This window comes from Pan troglodytes, chromosome 4 (assembly GCF_028858775.2).
Source record: "Pan troglodytes isolate AG18354 chromosome 4, NHGRI_mPanTro3-v2.0_pri, whole genome shotgun sequence".
In the NCBI taxonomy this organism is placed as follows: domain Eukaryota; kingdom Metazoa; phylum Chordata; class Mammalia; order Primates; family Hominidae; genus Pan; species Pan troglodytes.
Window position 1 is genome coordinate 100,109,501 of NC_072402.2, and position 20,428 is coordinate 100,129,928.

Sequence of the window (20,428 nt, forward strand, 5' to 3'; positions counted from 1 at the left end):
TCTGTGAGGGAAGAAGTGCTGAAAACTCCTATTCCTCTATTTTGCTGATGTCTTCTAATCCCTGGAATTCTAATTCAGGGCCTCAGAATGTATATTTTTAATAAGAACACCAAGTGATTCCGAGTCATATAACCAATGAAATATATTTAAAAATATACTGGCTTACACTAAATTGCCACACATGCATAATGTTGCAGTTCTCTATCTTTGCCTTTTCTATTTGACTATAATTATTTATGTTTTTAATTATTCGTATCTCCTTTCAATAGCTCCCTACTGGAATCTCTTCTAGTTCACCAACTTTGTCAAGTACATACTGTGTTTGAAAACAGGTAACCATGTTACAATTGTATCTAAAATAAAAATTTAAAGTCTCAGCAAAGTTTTAAGACTTCCTTAAGAACATTTCTTATTTTTGTTGAATTGCCTCTAACAAGTTAATTTTGACTTCTCAAGTGTCATTTTGACTTTTTTGATTTTGTTTTATTTTACTCAGTTTCCAGTGTAGGTCAAACTTGCTGAATACTTGACTTCGGAATTAGAAGGCATTGCTCTATACTTTTATCAAACAGATATTTGTTACTCTTAAATATTAAAGTCTATCATTATGTTTTTTTTGAATTACTGAATCTACTCAGTGGAACCATAAAACATATAAACACTTTAAAGTATGTATCACACAAAACATAATATACAATAAAATCATTTAACGTTTACTCTGATTAAGACTTCAGAAATTAGGCAGTACAATATCCTCATTTAACAGATGAATAAATTATTATTCAGGAAGATCTGATAAGTTTTCCAAAGTTATAAAAACATGTCTAGACTTTCCCAACACTTTGACCACATCTCATACCACCACGGCATCTCAAGTCCCTATATCTCTTATTTATTCAACAAATATTGAAAGGTTATTGTGTTCTAGGCACTGTTATATCATTGAACAAAAGAGAAAATATGAAGTGTAGATTTAACTGAAATAAGAGTAGCTTGATGTTCTCTAATGGTGCAAAAATTTTCTTCAAATTTAACCAACTTTTACTGTGGAGGTAGAAAGGGTTACAAGGTCAAGAAATTTTTTTGTATATGTACCTGGGCAAAATTATTTCCCAAACTAAAATTCTGCTAATTATCATTCTTTATTTGGGAACTATTACATATTTAACTCACTGACTCAAATACATAAATTCTATGGTACTTTAGTTTCTAAAATTTTTACTATATAACTAGATAATCCTTTTTTTTAATTTTTATTTTTTTCTTTTGTTTTTGAAAGAGTCTCACTCTGTCACCCAGGCTGGGACAATGATGACTCACTGTAGCCTCGACCTTTCAGGCTCAAGAGACCCTCCCACCTCAGCCTTCTGAATAGCTGGGACTACAAGTATGTGACACCATACTCAGCTATTTTTTTATTTTTTAAAATTTTACTTATAGAGATGTGGTCTCTATTTTGCAGGCTAAGCCTCCTTTACTCATCAAACTACTTATTTAATTCATGGTTTATAATTATAATTCTACATTACTATTAACAACCATAACTTTTAAAAATAATTTTATTTTTCTAAGTTTTTTAATAAGTATCACTTACATATTCCTACCAATAAGAAAGCCATTTTTGTCTTGTTATATATCCAACAACGTCCTGTGTGTCCACATTTATTAACATCCCGTAAAATACAAGAAGTTTCTCCTGACATTTTAAAGATTGATGGTCCAGGAATAGTCCCTATGAAAAATGCAATGATTGTAAATTCTTTGTGAAAGCACTATTCTCTTAAACATGTAATGCACACACACATAATATATATGAATGACGACTCATCATTCAAAACATATCACTTAAAATTAGCTAATAATTTATTTATAAATAGGATTGTTAATCACTGGAAACAATGTGAGTTTTCAAAAACAATCCATATCCCTCTAGGTATGAAACAATTAGTAGTTTTGCTTCTGTTTAGAATGTTGTACATGTTGCTATTTAAACGACATCTCAATACTTTTATTGGCTTTTATGTGAAAAACTTAGGAGAAAGTACTTAAAACAGAGATACCAAACACTGATTCTGTGAAGTTAGTATGTCTTCAAATATCTTTAATTGTAAAATTTTCAACGACTGAAAAATGAGTTTGCAAATGTATATCTGTTATTTATCAAGACATTGAGAAAAATAACTGAAAATGCAAATACACTGGCATGTTTATAGTAGCCCCAGATTCAGATGACCTCAGATCCAGAGGACCAGCTGTGCTGCCTGAGGGAAACCTCTACACAGTCTCAGACAAAATCTCCACAGCAACAATGATACTTTCAGCCAAAAGTGAGTGAACAGTCACACACCCCCCCACCCTCCCCCCCCACACACAGAGTTGCCCCCAAACACACCAGACTCAGATTCTCAGAACTAAAAACTCTGATGGTGGATCATCTTTCTTGACCAAATATCAGGACCTTCTTGCCTAAATGACTCTTGATTCTTGCCAATGTGCATTATCTAGATTCGCTCCTCTTGGTGAGTGATAGTACTCTTTTTTAATTGCTCAAGTTTAAAAAACAATTGACTACTATTCATTTTTTCCATTTTTTACCATCTTTTTTCAATCCATCATACATCTTTGTAACATTAACTCCAAACATATTTTGGATATGTTGTTTTCTCTCTATTTGTACTACAAACCCTAGAATCCACTTTAATATAACTGTTAGACTTCAGCAAAAGCCTCCCTTTTCTTTTCCTCCACATTTATCTCCCGTAAGTATTTTTTCTTCTATCAGCAGAGTTACCTTTTACTTTTTATTTTTAAAAACTGTTATTATTATTATTTTTAGAGACACAGTCTTGTTATATTGCCAAGGCTGGTCTACAACTCCTGGCCTCAAGCCATCCTTCCTCCTCACTCAGCCTCCCCAAGTGCTGGGATTACAAATATGAGCACTGTGCCTAGCCGGGGTTATCTTTTAAATGTAAATCAAATAATATCTATCATATGCTTAAAATTATCTGGCAGAAAAACCCTAAAATATCTATAGACAGTTTATGTCTATAATATTTAATATCATCTTATTCTACCCTCTCCCATTCAAAAATACTCAGCCTTACTGGCTCCCTTTCCAATGCAGGAAACTTCCTGTGTACTGACTGACTGTTTCCTATGCTACCTCTTCCATTACAAATCTCTTACCTAGTGAATCATTGTCCAAAACAAAAATATTATCTAATTTTTCCCAGTTAAAAAGCTAATTTTAATCACACAAGTAGATCTAGCTATAGAATTTCTCTGATCTCTATCAGAGCCGCACTTAGATTTTTCTACATTTTAAAATTATATGCCTTTCAGTCTTTAATCCAAGAATTTAGTAAATCAGAGGTTCTAAACTGGTCATAATGTGCATTTGAAATCTAGTTTTTGCTATTTAAGAAATTCAAAGAAAATAGTACATTACCTCCCAACATTTATTTGTTCTTAGAAACAAATAAATCTTTGAAAACATTAGATTCAATGTCTTTGGTGATGAAAACATTTAAAAATGTTAGTCTAGGTTAGTAACTTCCCAAACATGCAAGCAATGTAAAGTATTACAAGAGTTTTGTATGAGCCTACCAAACCACTCATATGAGATGATTACTATATTTCAAATCAAATTTGTTGTCTCTTCTGATCAAATATAATATGCATATTTTATTTGATAATTTGATAATTAGAATGAGCTTTGCATTAGGTATTCCCTCTTTACATTGTCTCCTAAATTCTGCAAAGCAGCTCCCCCTTTCACTCGCTTTGTGTCATTTACTATTATTTATTTGTAATACTAAATACACATGTAGACATATATACATATCAAAAAAATTTTGATGTAATAAGAGATTGCCAAAAATCCATACCAAATATTCTCAAAATCACATAGCTTACACCCAAGGCCAGAGAACGCAGTTTGTCAGGTACAACCCTGAAAGTAAATAGCAATGATATAATCAGCACATCATTGTTATTAGCACTAAGAATGTATGCTAGATTCAAGGCTAATCTTTTTTTTTTTTTTCTGGTGCATCAGTTGTACTAAGAATCTTTAGCCAATTGACAGAGTTTAAGCTGGCCTGTTAAAGGACTACAACTCCCCATTTCTCCATATCCTGCCCCTTGCCAGCCATTTCCAAAGGTCCTTGGTCTTCCCAAAGAAGAAGGTTTTTATGGCCCAAATCCTCTTCCCCAGCTCCCATTCCTTTGCTGGAAAGACTTAGCACTAGATTTTATACTTACCGGTTTTCATTCTATCATGTACACTCATTATTTTAGAGTTCTTTTTGCCCCTGTGAGATTCACTCTCCACATTTTTCTACCTCGCTTTCTGCCCCGGGAGGCTGAGGTAAATGGACTATATCAATGGGCTCTCTTGTCTTCTGGCTACTGATTGGGACACTTATGAATGAGTGAGGAAAGTGAGGTCAAGATTTGTATTCAAAGGTTCCCTCCCAGCAGTTACCCAGGGTGACAGTGTTCCATGGGTGAAGGAGTCCTCTCTACAGGATTCCTTTTTTCTTCCCAGCCCTTGTTTCTCTTCGGGCCTGGAGTGGAAGGATACCAGAGGTAATGCACTATTATTTGGGATTCCTTACACCTTACCTACATTTTAAATAGTCACTTAATTCAACCTTACTCAAATTGTTCTAATTTGAGGATGCCACCTCTTTCATGTTTGACCTGTGACTACTACACTCACTATTTAAAAGCTAAAATAAATGAAAAATAACTTTTCCAAATATAAAGAATGAAGATCTGTTTTTCCTACTGATCAAACCAAGCATTTGTTTAAAAAAGAAAAAAATGTATAACCATACATATTAGGAGTTTGGAAAATAAATAAAAATACAATTAAAAATAATCCTTGAACATTTTAAAAAGTTAAAAAATAAGAACTACATTATTAATGGGCATTTTAAATAAACTCAATACTTACTTTTTGTTTATTTGCCTTCAAACTTGAACAATAAACTATATTATGACCAATATTTCATCCAACATGATTCTATTTATAAAAATACAGCACATACACAGTATTTTGTAATATTTTGCAAAAAGTGAGATAATTCTACCCATATCAACCTGGTAAAAATATATATTTCTTCCTCATATATTTACTATTAGAAAAATAAAAACAAATTAACCAATTCTCAAATGATAACTAAATTTTTAAATAAAAATAATTTACACTTTCATTATGAGCAGATTCACTAAAGAGAGTTAAAAAAGTCACGTTTTAGAATCACAGTTTAGTGTAATTTTTGATATAAAAGTGGAAATGTTGCCTAACTATAATTCAGTGTTCTCCTTTATTTAGCATAAGTAATTTTCTTTTATGTCATATGATATTGGAGCTATGTGAAGCACATATATAGCTGACCATTATTCATAAGTATAATCATTAAGCAGTATTTATGTATCTTCAGTTTGATTGCCACCCTCTTTCTAACATACAAAACAAGATGAAAAGATAAATAATTTCCAGGATTTTCCAAAATTATTTCAGTGAATAGCACAAAAATAGCTAAGAAATACGAATACACAACTAAGATTTTAATGAAAAACTACTGCGCTTTAACAAAAAAGCATTAACATTTTAAAAATCTAATCTATAATAGAATAGTTAAGAATTTCTTGAAATAAACAACAACAACAAAAAACTTGTCAATACTCTCCCAACATGTAAAAGGAAGCTTTCACTGTTTTTTATATGGCCTCTAAATTTATATTTTTAATCCATATCTTTCTTATAAGACATCGGTTCTAAATATAAATTGCTGTCTTGCACAAAATTTGTTCTCCCCCTAGAGCTCCCCGTTTCAAAATAAAAAAAAACATGGAACATTTGTTTACGCACTTCTCAAGCCCAAATCTTGGAAAAAGGCATTTTCAAAAAGATCTTTTTTTCTCATTCACCACACCTAATCAGTAGATCCAACACTGTCATTAAAAAATTTTTTTCTTATCTCTTTTTTTATCTCTAATACCACTGCCCAATTTCAAGCCTATAGCTTCATGAAATAAATGAAACAATTTATCTCCCAATAACCACCCTTATCCCTTCTGTGCATTCTCCATATAAGAACGAAAGTGATATTTTAAGATGAAATTCTGATTATTCTAATGCCTCACATTAGGATCCTTCAATGGCTTCCCATTGTTCTAAGAATTAAATCTAGAATTGCAAAGAAAATTTAAAATGGTCAGCCTGATCTAATCAGTGTTATTTCATGCCTCTTCTCAACTTTTGCCCCCATCACCCTCCATGCTCATTACATTCTGTAATATGACATGCTTACAAAGCTACTTCTCCCTCCAGACTTTTTGCATCTGTTGTTCCCACTGTGTGAAATACTTATCTTCCATCCTTCAGGGTTTGGTTCAAATGTAACTTCTTCAGGAATACCCTCCCCGAATCCCCAGAATAAGTTAGACTATCATGTAATTTTCTCATTGTGTTTTTCTATTTTGTTTGGAGTATATTTTAATAGTACAATTCAATATTTATTAGTAAAACTACATTTTTTTTTCTGTCTACCTTGTTACATCTAACATCCATCAGAGGAGTAGAGACCTGGTCATTTGTGTTCCTCTTTTATTCCACTTTTTTCCTTAAAGTGCTCCTCCACTCTCTTATTTGAATCCACAGTGACTACCACAATTAAGGAGCCATAAATATGTTAAAATAATGAAGACAGAAGGGAAAATGTTGAAGAACTAGTTTTCTAAATGAGCCTCTTGATGGAAAGATACAGATACATCATGATTCTTTTCTGTTTATACTGAAGCCCTTCACTGCTTCAGATTTCAGCAAATTTCTCAAGAAGAAAAATTATTTTGTCATTCTTAGCCCCATGTGATCACTGAAAACTGCCCGTTTGCTTGTCTTCCAGTTGTGACCCCCAACCTGGGCCTAGTGCAGATTGCCAGCATCTAGCGTGCATCAAGAATTTGGCAAGTACCTCAGGGGCAGTTTTAGATGCCCAGTTCACCTCTGAAAGCTTCTGCTCTCTCTGGAATTTTGATCCCTTTAGTCCTTTGCCTCTTTTTGACTTTTATCCTTTAACCCAGTCTTTCTAGTTGTCCTCTATATGAGCATTGACCTGTTGCAAATCATTGAATGCTATCCCATTTCCTTGCCTTTAATTATCACTTATTTAACAATAATTTCATATTTAATGTCTTTAGCTTTGACTTTTATCGAACTTTTAAAGATTAAACTTTGTTGAATTTGAATTTGTAATATCGTTACATGCTTTGGAAAGCAAAACAATGTAAAGAAGGCACACTGGAGAAATGTGCTTGCTTATACTCCTATCCTCTGTTTATCTGCAAATAGGTAAATTTATTTCTGTAAGGTTACCTATATCATATTACATACAATATCATATTATATGTAGTATACAATATAATATCATATAGATAACAATATGGATAATAAAAACCTGAGAAAAAGCTAAATGCGAAGGAATAGATTGGTTGAATAAGTGATTGCACTTCTGAGCAATGCAATATTATGCAACTGTAAAAAATAAATAGAGAGGATCTCTATGTTTACATGAAAAAAGATATTAAGAATATATTGTTACATTAAAAATCAAAATAGAGAATGGTGAATATAGTATGCTACCTCCTGTGATGAAAGGATAAAATATAGAGATATACATTTATAGTTACTTGTATGTGCATAAAGAAACACTGAAAGTATAAAAAAGACAGTAACCTTTAGGAGATGGGTAGAAATGGAAATAATTTTGGGAAAAAAATATATCAAGTTACAACAGAACCATTTTTCAACAGTCCATCATTGCTGCACTTATTTAAGATTTCACTTTCATTGCATACTAAATTCCCACATGAGTTGGGGTTTATTTCTATACTTACTATTTGTTTATAAGTCACTACTATTTTTTTAATTATTGAGACTTAAAAAAATTTGTTTTTATTATACTTTAAGTTTTAGGGTACATGTGCACAATGTGCAGGTTAGTTACATATATATATATGTGTCATGTTGGTGTGATGCACCCATTAACTCGTCATTTAGCATTAGGTATATCTCCTAATGCTATCCCTCCCACCTCCCCCGACCCCACAACAGGCCCTGGTGTGTGATGTTCCCCTTCCTGTGTCCATGTGTTCTCATTGTTCAATTCCCACCTATGAGTGAGAACATGCGGTGTTTGGTTTTCTGTCCATGTGATAGTTTGCTGAGAATGATGGTTTCCAACTTCATCCATGTCCCTACAAAGGACATGAACTCATCCTTTTTTATGGCTGCATAGTATTCCATGGTGTATATGTGCCACATTTTCTTAATCCAGTCTATCATTGTTGCACATTTGGGTTGGTTCCAAGTCTTTGCTATTGTGAATAGTGCCACAATAAACACACATGTGCATGTGTCTTTATAGCAGCATGATTTATAATCCTTTGGGTATATACCCAGTAATGGGATGGCTGGGTCAAATGGTATTTCTAGTTCTAGATCCCTAAGGAATCGCCACACTGACTTCCACAATGGTTGAACTAGTTTACAGTCCCACCAACAGTGTAAAAGTGTTCCTATTTCTCCACATCCTCTCCAGCACCTCCTGTTTCCTGACTTTTTAATGATCACCATTCTAACTGGTGTGAGATGGTATCTCATCGTGGTTTTGATTTGCATTTCTCTGATGGCCAGTGATGATGAGCATTTTTTCATGTGTCTGGTGGCTGTATAAATGTCTTCTTTTGAGAAATGTCTGTTCATATCCTTCACCCACTTTTTGATGGGGTTGTTTGTTTTTTTCTTGTAAATTTGTTTGAGTTCATTTTAGATTCTGGATATTAGCCCTTTGTCAGATGAGTAGATTGCAAAATTTTTCTCCCATTCTGTAGGTTGCCTGTTCACTCTGATGGTAGTTTCTTTTGCTGTGCAGAAGCTCTTTAGTTTAATTAGATCCCATTTGTCCATTTTGGCTTTTGTTGCCATTGCTTTTGGTGTTTTAGACATGAAGTCCTTGCCCATGCCTATGTCCTGAATGGTATTGCCTAGGTTTTCTTCTAGGGTTTTTATGGTTTTAGGTCTAACATTTAAGTCTTTAATCCATCTTGAATTAATTTTTGTATAAGGTGTAAGGAAGGGATCCAGTTTCAGCTTTCTACACATGGCTAGCCAGTTTTCCCAGCACCATTTATTAAATAGGGAATCCTTTCCCCATTTCTTGTTTTTGTCAGGTTTGTCAAAGATCAGATGGTTGTAGATATGCGGCATTATTTCTGAGACTTTTAGGGTGCCTTTTAGCTTGTGAGGCTAGGCATCAATTATTGTGCTTCTCTGTTTTAGATTCCCAAGCTTACTCTTGCTTGTTATTTTTCCATAAGAACTTTAGAATCAGGCTATGTAGTTCCACAGTTCTACTGGCATTTTCATTATCATGTTAAAATTATAAATTAACTTAAGGAGAATTGATATACTTGTGGTGTTGGCTTTCCTATTCAATAACACAAGACACATCTTTGCTCTTTGTTCAAGTCAGACTGCTTTTGTGTGATATTTGAGTGTGTAGGGAGTGGGTGAGTGGGGTTTGTTGTTCACTTTTATTTTGACAGTATTATAGCCCCACAGGAAATTGTAAAAATAGTACAAAGCATGCTGTGTATCTTCTCCCAACTTCTTCCAATAGTGACATCTTATATAAATGTAACACAATATACACCTTCTGGCTGGTGGGTACTCTGCAGGGTCCTGAGGCAGTACAGGGTATCCCATGTCCAAGGGGCTGAGTGTGTTAGCTCAGGTCTCTCTTTCTCCTCTTACAGAGCCATGAATGCTTCACCCTCATGACCTCATCTAATCCTAAGTACTTCCCAAAAGTTCCACCTCTCAAATACAGCAGTCAGATTGCCTACTCTCTTAATACTGTTACAGTGTGGATTAAGTTGCAACACGAGTTTCAGAGAGGATCTAGTTCTTTTCTTCTGTTCTGTGGCCATGATTGTTTCATTTTTAAAGTTTAAACTCATATGTAGTTACATTTATATTTTTATCTGATACATGGTAACTTTTTTTGGTGAGTTTTCATTGTCTATAGTAATGTTTGATAATTTTCATTTCATTTGTAGCAGTTACTTGTAATTTTGTCCATAGGCAGAATCCTTTCCTTTTCTACTTACTCATTTTTGAATGCAATACATTTTCTTAAACTTGAGGAAGTTTCCAGGGGTGGAGCATGGGCCAAGCTTTGAACCTATAGGTTATCTCTTCTATTGATATAGTAGACTTCAATATGACTTCTATGTGTAGTAACACTTCCTCTGCCTCTCCAAATATGTCCTAGTTCAAAAGAGCTTTTACTGCCAGCCCAGGGTTTTTAAAATCTCTTCACATTTCTTGCTTTCAGAGGTTATATGCATTCATTTGCAAAAGGTGTATTTCCTGGCTTTTTTTGAGGTCGGCCATGTCCGGACCTCCTGGGAAATTTTCAAGCCTCCTTCTCCTTCTTTCCTGAGAGATTCTTCCTCAACTTATCTATGTAAGTCCTGCTCCCAGAAGGTCCATATCAAGACCAAACCCTCTCCTTCTGAGCAGAAATATATGTTAGAGATACCTGTGATCTGTCAGTCCTTGGGTCCTCTGTATATTTTCTGTTCCTTATAACATCTTCTGAACCTACAAGCTGGTTTCCAGTCCTGCTTAAATTTTGGCAACACTTATATGCAATTTCAACTTTGTCATTTTTTTGTTCTATGTCATAATTGTACTGAAACTATAGTGTGTGTCTCTGTGTGTGTTTTATTCTCTTTATCTCTGTCTTGCTATTGAGAGAAGTGAGATTCAGAACTAAACTTCTAGAATATTACTATTATCTCTTTCATCTCACTGCTGGAAACATTGAATGTTTCAAAGAACACTAACTAATAAATGTTCAATATTGTACTGATCATCTTCAGTCTGAGGTTTCTTTTCTCCTTGTATTTCATATTTTAGTTAATGGAATTATCATTCATTCAGTTCCAAACTGGAAGTCTGGATATAATCATAGATTTCTCCATATTTTGTACCAGGCATATCAAATTAATAAACCTTACCCTCTTATTTATTTTTTTTCAGAGTCTCACTCTGGCACACAGGCTGGAGTGCAGTGGCATGGATCTTGGCTCATTGCAGCCTCCGCCCCGAGTTCAAGCGATTCTCCTGCCTCAGCCTTCTGAGTAGCTGGGATTACAGGCCCTCTTCACCACACCTGGCTAATTTTTGTATTTTTAGTAGAGACAGGGTTTCACCATGTTGGCCAGGCTGGTCTCGAATTCCTGACCTCAAGTGATCCATCCGCAACGGCCTCCCAAAGTGCTGGGATTATAGGAGTGAGCCACCGCGCCTGGCCACCACTACTAAATTCTAAGGGCTTTCCATTTTCTCCAGGTTTTCCCCTCAGCTCCATCTTTCACAGTCTTTTCAAAGCATTCTATCTAAAATGCCATCTGATCACTTTCGCTCTTGAGGTTTGCAGTTTTCAGTGGTTCCCAGGTGTATACACAGAATAGCAACATTCATGTTAACATGGCAAAGAAGGTCGTGTTAATGTGAATTGGGCCCTTACCTAGCTCAAATCTCTTTGCCTCATTCATTATCATGCTATCCTGTCACAGCAGACTTTTTGCCAGGATATTTCACACATTTTTTGGCTTCACTTTCACTGCTCACTTTTCCTGCTAAGGTCTTGTCCCCCGCCTGCTTGTATTATGAGAAATCATTTATCTTTATAAGTCATTTTATGGAATAGATCTTATAGTACTTCCAAATCAACTCAGATAGAAATTACCATTTTCCTCTCTTTGTTTCCTGGTCAGCCTATGCAGGCTTTTCACGCCTTAAAGTTTTTTGTTAGCGTCTTGAAAAAAAAAATTGAAAATAACAAAACAATTATTCTGCACTATGATACAAATGAATATTAAATGGATTTCATATATTTAGGAAGAACGCATAAATAATAAATGTTGGTTTTGTTTAGAATAATAATAAAAATTATATACTGAAATTCTAAAAGTTATTATGCTCCTTTGTTGATGACACTCATGCTTTCTCATAGTCAAATTAAGCAATATGGATGTAAATAGTTAATAAATTCCTATAACCAATTATAATGAGTTAAAATTATAATCAAATCTGTTAAAATTAATATTTTTTCCTATATTTATAACATTTCTATGTGTGTTAAATTAGGTAAATACATTGTTTTAAAGTTAAACAATGTGATATTTACATACTCTATGCAAATAAGTTAGCTAAAAGAGAAATAATTATACACATGAATTGTGTCAATTTAACAACTTTTCCTCTGCATTTGCTACCATGAAACACAGAGTAAATTATTTGCTACAATATTCTAAAATCTTTCCAAAATTACTTTTCTTATATATTAAATAAACAATAATAATGAGTAATATATACATACCGCATCATGGCCAAGACGCTTGGTACACCAGAAAAACCAGAAAATATAAGTGTAGAAAAGATAAAAGCAATGAACAAAGGTAACTTATAGCACTTTGCATCACATTTCCCAGGTCTGGCATCAATAAAATCACCTTCTGCATCTGCAGTTATTAATCCTTCTTTAATGCAAGAACAATTGTAGTACATCTGTGAGTATTGAAGACAGGAAACAATCTTTCAGAAAAATAGTCATAAACAAAAGTTCTTATCATAAAATAAAAATTAAATCAATAACTGCAAGGAGACTCATTAGTTTTATTTCAAAATGTCTTTATATTAAGCCTGCTATGTATTATTTAGAAATGAAACATTAATGATAAATCCAAGGTATTTTACATGGCAAAAAATCTGTGTGTGTGTAATTATAATTACTTAGGAAAAGCTCTGTTAATTTAAGAAATTTTCCTCAAAATATTTATATTCAAATTCATAAGAAATTGTTAAATATATAAATTGAGGGAAATTAAAAATAATGTAACAAAAAATGGAATTTTAGCTGAGATTTAAAATATGGATAGTTACCCAATTGTGAAAGGCTTTGAAACCATACTAAAAAGACTTTATTTTGTATGTAATAATGACAGGGCTGCTATCCATTTGGGACAACAGACACAATGCCTAGAATCTGTAACATATTCAGAACCACATAAAATATTTTAATTTTAAAGCATTTTAAAATCAAAGAAAAAAGTGTATAATAATAAATTATATAAAATGAATATATAATGATGAATCCAGCTTGGATTGTATTTTTTCACACCAATGTGGTGTAGATAAAATAATTTCTTTATCATTATTAATTTTTTAGTGAAGAAAAGAGAGCACGAAGGCAAAAGTGTCTAGAGTCAATGGGATTCATACTGCAGTCCTGAATGGAAAGCCAATGAGAATTTGGAGTTGTGGCTGTAGGGTGGATAATTTAAGGCAGATGAATTGGTGACATTTTCTAAGGAGAATTAAACAGAGTTTAAAGATGCAGAGACCAGTTCGCAATTTATTAATTTATTGGAAATATTCTAAACTACAAAATAAGAAGAAGAAAAGAACAATACAATAAATTTAGCAGAAATATTGAATTAGATTTTACTAGTGAAAAAATAAGAGAAATTAAACATAACTTGAATCTGGGTTATTCAGAAAATTATAATTCAGACAAATTTATGTCAGTTTGATGGGTGAAGTTGCTGAGAGGTTAATAAATATGTTAAATAATATAAATACCCAAATATCCAAATATCAATTCCTTCATTCCACCAAATATTTTTTTGAGTGCCTATATGCCAATCATCAATCTAGGTTTTGGGAAAACACAGTAAACAATAATATAGAAACCACCGTTCCATGTAGAAAACTTTCTATTTGGGGAGACAGGACATTTTTAAAAAAAGGAACTTGAGTATTTAATGATAAGTGCTATGGAGAAAATAATAAAACAAGGAAAAGTACAGGGAATATTGGGGGGGTTATAGGACAATACTTAACATGATCAGAGAATGTTTTGATGATGAAGTGATATTTGAGCTGAGATCTGAAAAAGGTAAGTGAGTGGACCACACGGTTATCTAAAAGAATGTTTCAAGTAAAAAAAAAGGAACAGTAATTGAAAAGCCTTGTGGTAGAGCTTGCTTGAAAAGTTGAAAGAAAAACAAGAACAGAATATGCTGGATCAGAATGAACATGAAGGAGACTAAGAGAAAATAAAATCAGGGTGGTAGGAAAGGAAGGATTATACAGCTATCGGGTGGCAATTGCAAGAGCAATGTAAAGAACTTTGGTTTTTATTTTTAGTGATGTGAAGTCATTGGATGGATATATAAATGACATATTTTAAAAGATCATTGTGACTGCTATATTGAGACTTTTGAAATATGTAGGCAAGGGTAAAAGCAGATAAAACAGTTAAAAGTCTATAAAATAAAGTACAAGACAATAGTGCTTGGGAGGCCAGGGTGGTAATCAGAGAAAATGAAAATGGCCAAATTCAGAGTTTCCTTTGAAAATAGGTTTGAAAGGATTTGCTGAAGGATTCTAGAGTGAAAATGGTCACCAGAAAGAAAAGGTCATATGGGGAAGGACTTCCTAAGAGAAACTATGACTTTTAGTCAAGGGAGGCAGTCAGTCATTCACAGCTCAGGGAAAGAACCAAGAAAATAAACACCATGATTTCACTTGCTTTCCCTGTCTTCCTGATTTCCTATTAGGACTCCTTATCATCTTAACCCAGTCCAAAGCCAGAGGGCAAAGGAGCTTTCATCCTATATTGAGGAGGGTAGAGAAAGGTAAAAAATGAATCTGGAGGACAGACAAAAGATATTTAGCACAATAAATAGTTGTAGGCCATACAACCTTTTAGCCATACAAGATGGCTAAAAGGAGAAATAAAAAATACAACGAAGGGTTCATGAACAGATTATGGAATCAGAAGACATTGGGCTCTAAAAGGATTGAAGAACTAAGGAGTCCATGTACTAGAGAAAGTGAGCTGAAAGAAAGGAAGTTGTAGATCAATAGCAGAATAATTGAAATTGAGATCATGGAAGGAGTAAAGTTATTGTAAAGGCCTAGGGTATGACCACCGAAGGACATTGCATGAGGTGGGGTGCAAACAAGATTACCAGGAAAGAATATGTCAAGGAATTATATGGTTAGAGTATTAGAAAGAGCCTCAAGATGAATTTCAAGATTACTAACCACTGTATTAGAAAGAATGCCAGTGAACCAGGGCCTAAAATCCTCAAGGAATGGGAGGAAGTATTCTTGAGTCTGAAAATGACTGTAACAAAAAGGATAGCAGAAGTAATGCCTGCTCAAGTAAGTTTCAATGGAGAATTGGGAAAAAGTAAAGGGAAAATGGTCTAAAAGTACTAATGAGTGTCTTAGCTCACTTTGTGTTGCTATAACAGAATGCCACAGACTGAGCAACTTATTTCTCATAATTCTGAAGGCTGGCAAGTCTAATATGAAGGTGGTGGCATCTAGTGAGGGCCTTTATGCTGCATCATCTCATGGCAGAAGGCAAAATGGTAAGAGAACAGGAGCACAAGAGAGGGCCAAACTGTTTTTATAGCAACCCACCATGACAATAACAAACCTGCTCCTGCAATAATGACATTAATCTCTTGATGAGGGCAAAGTCTTCACGGCCAAATCACCACTTAATGATCCCACTTGTTAATACCATCACAATGACATTACATTTCAATGACTTTTTCCTCATTTAAATTGGAACACCACGATAAAATTTATAAAATATCAACTTTTGCAAATGGCTTGCAAGCCATTGTTAATTACTATATAATGTTAGTTTCTAAGTTACTAATATAGGCCCACAGTCCTCTACACATAATTTTCAAGTCCAGAGAACTCTGAAAACCAAAGAATTTTCTTTGCAGCTTATTTGATGAAAAAATATGACCTAGAATAATGTAAAGCTATTTAATGTTTTCATTTATCTCTCTAAATGAGAATATCATAAGTGTTGGTATAGAAATATTAATGTTTGATTACAGTTGCTGCTCTGCTGAGTGTGGAATATGATATACAATGATTATGTACTATATTTCTTTTTGAAATCCAACAACTGAGATATTTGAATGCAAGAATTTTGGATAAAAGCTTGTGAGCCTTGAACAGGAGTATTTTTCTTACCCAAATGTACTGTCTCAGCTGAGAGGACATGATTAGTCTCTACACAGTTACCAGAGCATAGTAATGGTAATGAAAGTACAGTGCTAACTTAAATTTTGTTACTTTTCATTATAAAAATAATTCATGACCACTGAAAATATTTTTAAGATATAGAAAAATGAAAAAAGTAAAAACAGTCAAGTCCCCAAAGATGGATATTATCTTAAAGTATTTGTTTTTATTTTCTAAGATATCATGTTAAAAGAACAAAGTGCATAAAATATGTATAATATGCTCCCATTTGTATAGAAAAGACTTTATATGCTTTAACATGTATATTTCTATAATGATGCATAAAAACAGACGGTAAAATTTGTTGCTTCTGAATATGAGCACAAGGTATCAATGGCCTGTGATAGAAAGGAGACATATTTAACAGTACAGCTTAAACTATTTGAATTATTTACCATGAAAAACTACTACTTTATCCAAAAAAAGGTGTAAATTTAAAGTAACATTTTAATGATTATTCATCTGACAAATATTTATTAAGCATCTGCAAAGAAACAGGCAGTAATCTAGATACTGCAAATAATGGTGAACCAAAGAGACAAATTTCCTAACAAGTACAGCATATAATCAAGCTTTTTAACTGAATTTTATATTATACATATACTTTTTTCCTATTTTTCTACTTATTTTTTCTAATTATTTTTCTACTTTTTATTTTTCTTATTTTTTGACTAGTCATCTCTGAAAGGTTCATATTATTCTTTCAAGTACATACGTCACCATTTACATAAACTCATTCCTATAACTTGCCAATTTATTCCCTTCTGAGTTTTAAAATATTACTTAGATGTACAATATCTATTTTATTTTCTTGGAATTGAGACTCACTATGGAAAATACTGCATCTAAGAACATCAGCATTTTAAAGGTTGTTTGATATGTATTCTCAAATTGCTTAAGAACATATTTTAGGCTGGGTGTGGTGGCTCTCGCCTGTAATCCCAGCACGTTAGGACACTGAGGCAGGCGGATCACAAGGTCAGGAGATCGAGACCATCCTGGCTAACATGGTGAAACCCCATCTCTACTAAAAATACAAACAATTAGCCAGGTGTGGTGGCAGGCACCTGTAGTCCCAGCTTCTTGGGAGGCTGAGGCAGGAGAATGCCGTGAACCGGGGAGGCGGAGCTTGCAGTGAGCCAAGATCTCGCCACTGCTGTGCCACTGTACTCCAGCCTGGGTGATGGAGAGAGACTGTGTCTCAAAAAAAACAAAAAAAACAAAAAAAGAATATATTTTGAAAGTTTATAACACCAGAAACATATAAGATTATGTGTTAATTTGAACTATCAACATTTTTTAATTTAACAAATTAAAAAGAGAAAAGGGTATCTCTGTGTTGTTTTTATTTATGTTTTAATTTTAGAGTGAAATGTTATTTTCATAAACTTGGTATTACTATAATGGATTTATGTACACAATGTTAGTATGAAATGTTAGACTAATAGAGGCATAAAATATCCAAGTTTTGTGGGAGAACACTAGAGAATGTATACCTGTGCTCTATTACCTATAAAGAGGCAACTACTCAACTGGCATCGCAGAAATTAAACCAAAGAGCAAGGATGAAAAGAGAGAAGTAAGTTCTACATTTGATGAAACAATAAAACAGCCAAAACTTTAATTCAAAACATATGAAAAATCGTGCCTAAATTAAAAGAAAATACACATACCTCCATACACTGGAGGTATCTCACAGAATTCTCCAACACAGGAACATGAATTTAAAAGCCAAAATATTCATTATATTATTATTTGTTATACAATTTTACAGCATTTAAAATAATTAGTGAGAATCCCTTTTCTGACATAATTTAAGTCCTCCAAGTCTCATCCCTCCAACTGATTACAAATAAAAACTCTGGCTAAAATATGCAAAAAGTAACTACCTGTAGAAGTTCTAAATGAAAGAAAAGCAGCTGAATTGTGAAGGAGAAGAGAAAGATATTGGGGCAGAAAAAGGCATTTAAATTAAAAATTGCTGAAAACTACCCAAATTTGGTGAAAATATAAATTTATGGATTCAAGAAGTTCAGTGAATTCCAAACAGGATAAACTCAAAGAAAACCAAACCATCACACTAATGAAAAGCAAAATTAAAAAAAAAAAAGAAATACTGGAAATAGCTAGATAAAACAATATATATTATATACAAGTAAATCAATTATTTGAATCACCATAGATATATCATCAGAAACCATGGATGCTGGAATACAGAGAAGCATCATATTTACAGTGTTGAAAGAAAATAATGATCACCCCAGAATTCAATGTCTAGTGAAAATATCCTTCAGGAATGAAGGCAAGACAAAGATATTTTAAGTTGAAAGAATACTAAAAGGATGTCACCAGCCTACCTCCTTTACAAGAAATGCCAAAATAAGTTCTTCAAACTTAAGGTAAATGATGATGCTGAGTGAAACTCACATCTTCATGAACGATGAATATTAAATTTCTGGGTAAATATAAGACTACATTATTTTCATAAGATATTTTAAGTACAATTTTTTTTAAACAAGTCATAATATTATCTATCACAAATTTGAATATATGTATAGCTATAAGACATGTTACAACTGCAACATAAATGTTACTGGGGAAAAGTAAAGGTACATATATGGTGAGTTTTATACCTATATGGTGAGTTTTATATTACATTATGTGCTATAATATTAATTCTAAATAGACTGTGAAATGTTATATAATCTAAGAGCCATTCAATTAAAAATCAATTCAAAGAGATAAAACAAAATGTCAAGGTATACTAAAGTGAAATAGCAAAGTGTATTCAATTCCAATAATAAAATGAGCAGCTAGATCTAAACTCAGCCATATTGATAACTCTATTAAATGTAAATAATTTTGGAACTCCAATTAAAAGACAGAATAACAGACTGGAGAAAAGGTAAACCCATTACTCTATGCTGGCTACAGGAGACAGTCTAAACATAAAGACACAGGAAAACAAAAGGATAGAAATAAAATACACCATAAAAATAGCAAAATAATGCTATAATAATGATTTAATATCATGCAAAATACACTTCAAGAAAAAGAATATTATTATCGGAGATGAAAAGGGACATTTTAGAAAGATAAATGAATAGTTCATCAAAAAGATGTGACAATTATTAATATGTACGCATATACACGTTAATACACAACACAAAAATAAAGAGAAATAGACAATTATACAATTATATTAGATCTTTTTCATACACAGTGTTCAGAATTTAATACAACATTATAAGCCATACAAAGTGACAAGAAAATTTGGCTTAAAATTAGAGAAAAATAAACAATATAAGTAGATTCATAGGTGAACTAGATAGCAGAGTTAATAGTAAGAATGTTAAAATAGTTATGATTAATGTGTTCCAGAAAGTACAGGAGACAAATGAATAACATAGCTTAAATTATGTAGAATTTCGCCAGAGATTTGTATTCTAAAAAAAAACATTAATACTAGAACTAAAAAATACAAGTGAAATTAGAACCTCAGAAAATGGGTTTAACAGCAGAGCAGGCACTGCGGAATAGAGGCTTAGTAACTGGAAGATAGATGAACAGAAACTATCTATATTTAAATAAACAGATGAAAGGGGACAGAAAAGAGAAAAAGTAGCAAAAGATTATGGAACAGGAGTAGAAATGACTATTTGTAGTCTGCGTTAAGCAGAATTCCAAAACAACACCCAAGATTCTCTCCCTCTATTGTGTATATCCCTACATAATCCCTAGGACTGTAAGTTGATAAGGAAGTAAAAGGCATGACTCAACTCCGTAGATGGGGGCTCAAACATTGGACCAAATTGAGGACTAGCTAAAACAGGGACAGGGTGAAGCAGCTTTCCATAAGACATGTCCACCAGTGTGCCATGTCAGCTTGCCATTGCCATGGCGACAGTAGTAGTTACCACCCCTTTCCATGGCAATGACCCAACAACCCAGTTACCCCCCGCCCTTTTCCTAGAAATTTCTGCATAATCTGTCCCTTAATTTGCATGTAATGAAAGTGGATATAAATATACCTGCAGACCGGCCTCTGAGCTGTTACTGTGGGCACATTGCCTATTGGGTACTGCTGCACAAGGAGCAATACCTCTCTGCTGCTACTGTATACCAGTGCTTCAATAAAAGTTGCTGTGTAATACCAACCTTGAATGATGCCCTTGAATTCTTTCCTGGGCAAGGCCAAGAACCTTCCCGGGCTAAGCCCCA

The 20,428-nt window shown here is 33.3% G+C and overlaps 1 protein-coding gene across 21 annotated transcripts in view; it reads right to left on the reverse strand.

Moving 5' to 3' along the window:
* Positions 1-20,428, reverse strand: part of SLCO6A1 (solute carrier organic anion transporter family member 6A1) — a 127,097-nt gene that overhangs the window by 15,119 nt on the left and 91,550 nt on the right. For 9 of the 21 annotated variants that reach the window (XM_016953555.4, XM_016953556.3, XM_054684464.2 and 6 more), the window contains 3 exons: positions 12,468-12,655; positions 3,891-3,955; positions 1,595-1,732 (listed from right to left, as the gene is read on the reverse strand). In XM_016953555.4, the coding sequence (XP_016809044.2) occupies positions 1,595-1,732; positions 3,891-3,955; positions 12,468-12,655 (391 nt within the window). The remainder of the gene's footprint in view (positions 1-1,594; positions 1,733-3,890; positions 3,956-12,467; positions 12,656-20,428) is intronic. The other 12 variants (XR_010157290.1, XR_010157291.1, XR_010157292.1 and 9 more) reach the window with 3 other exon arrangements.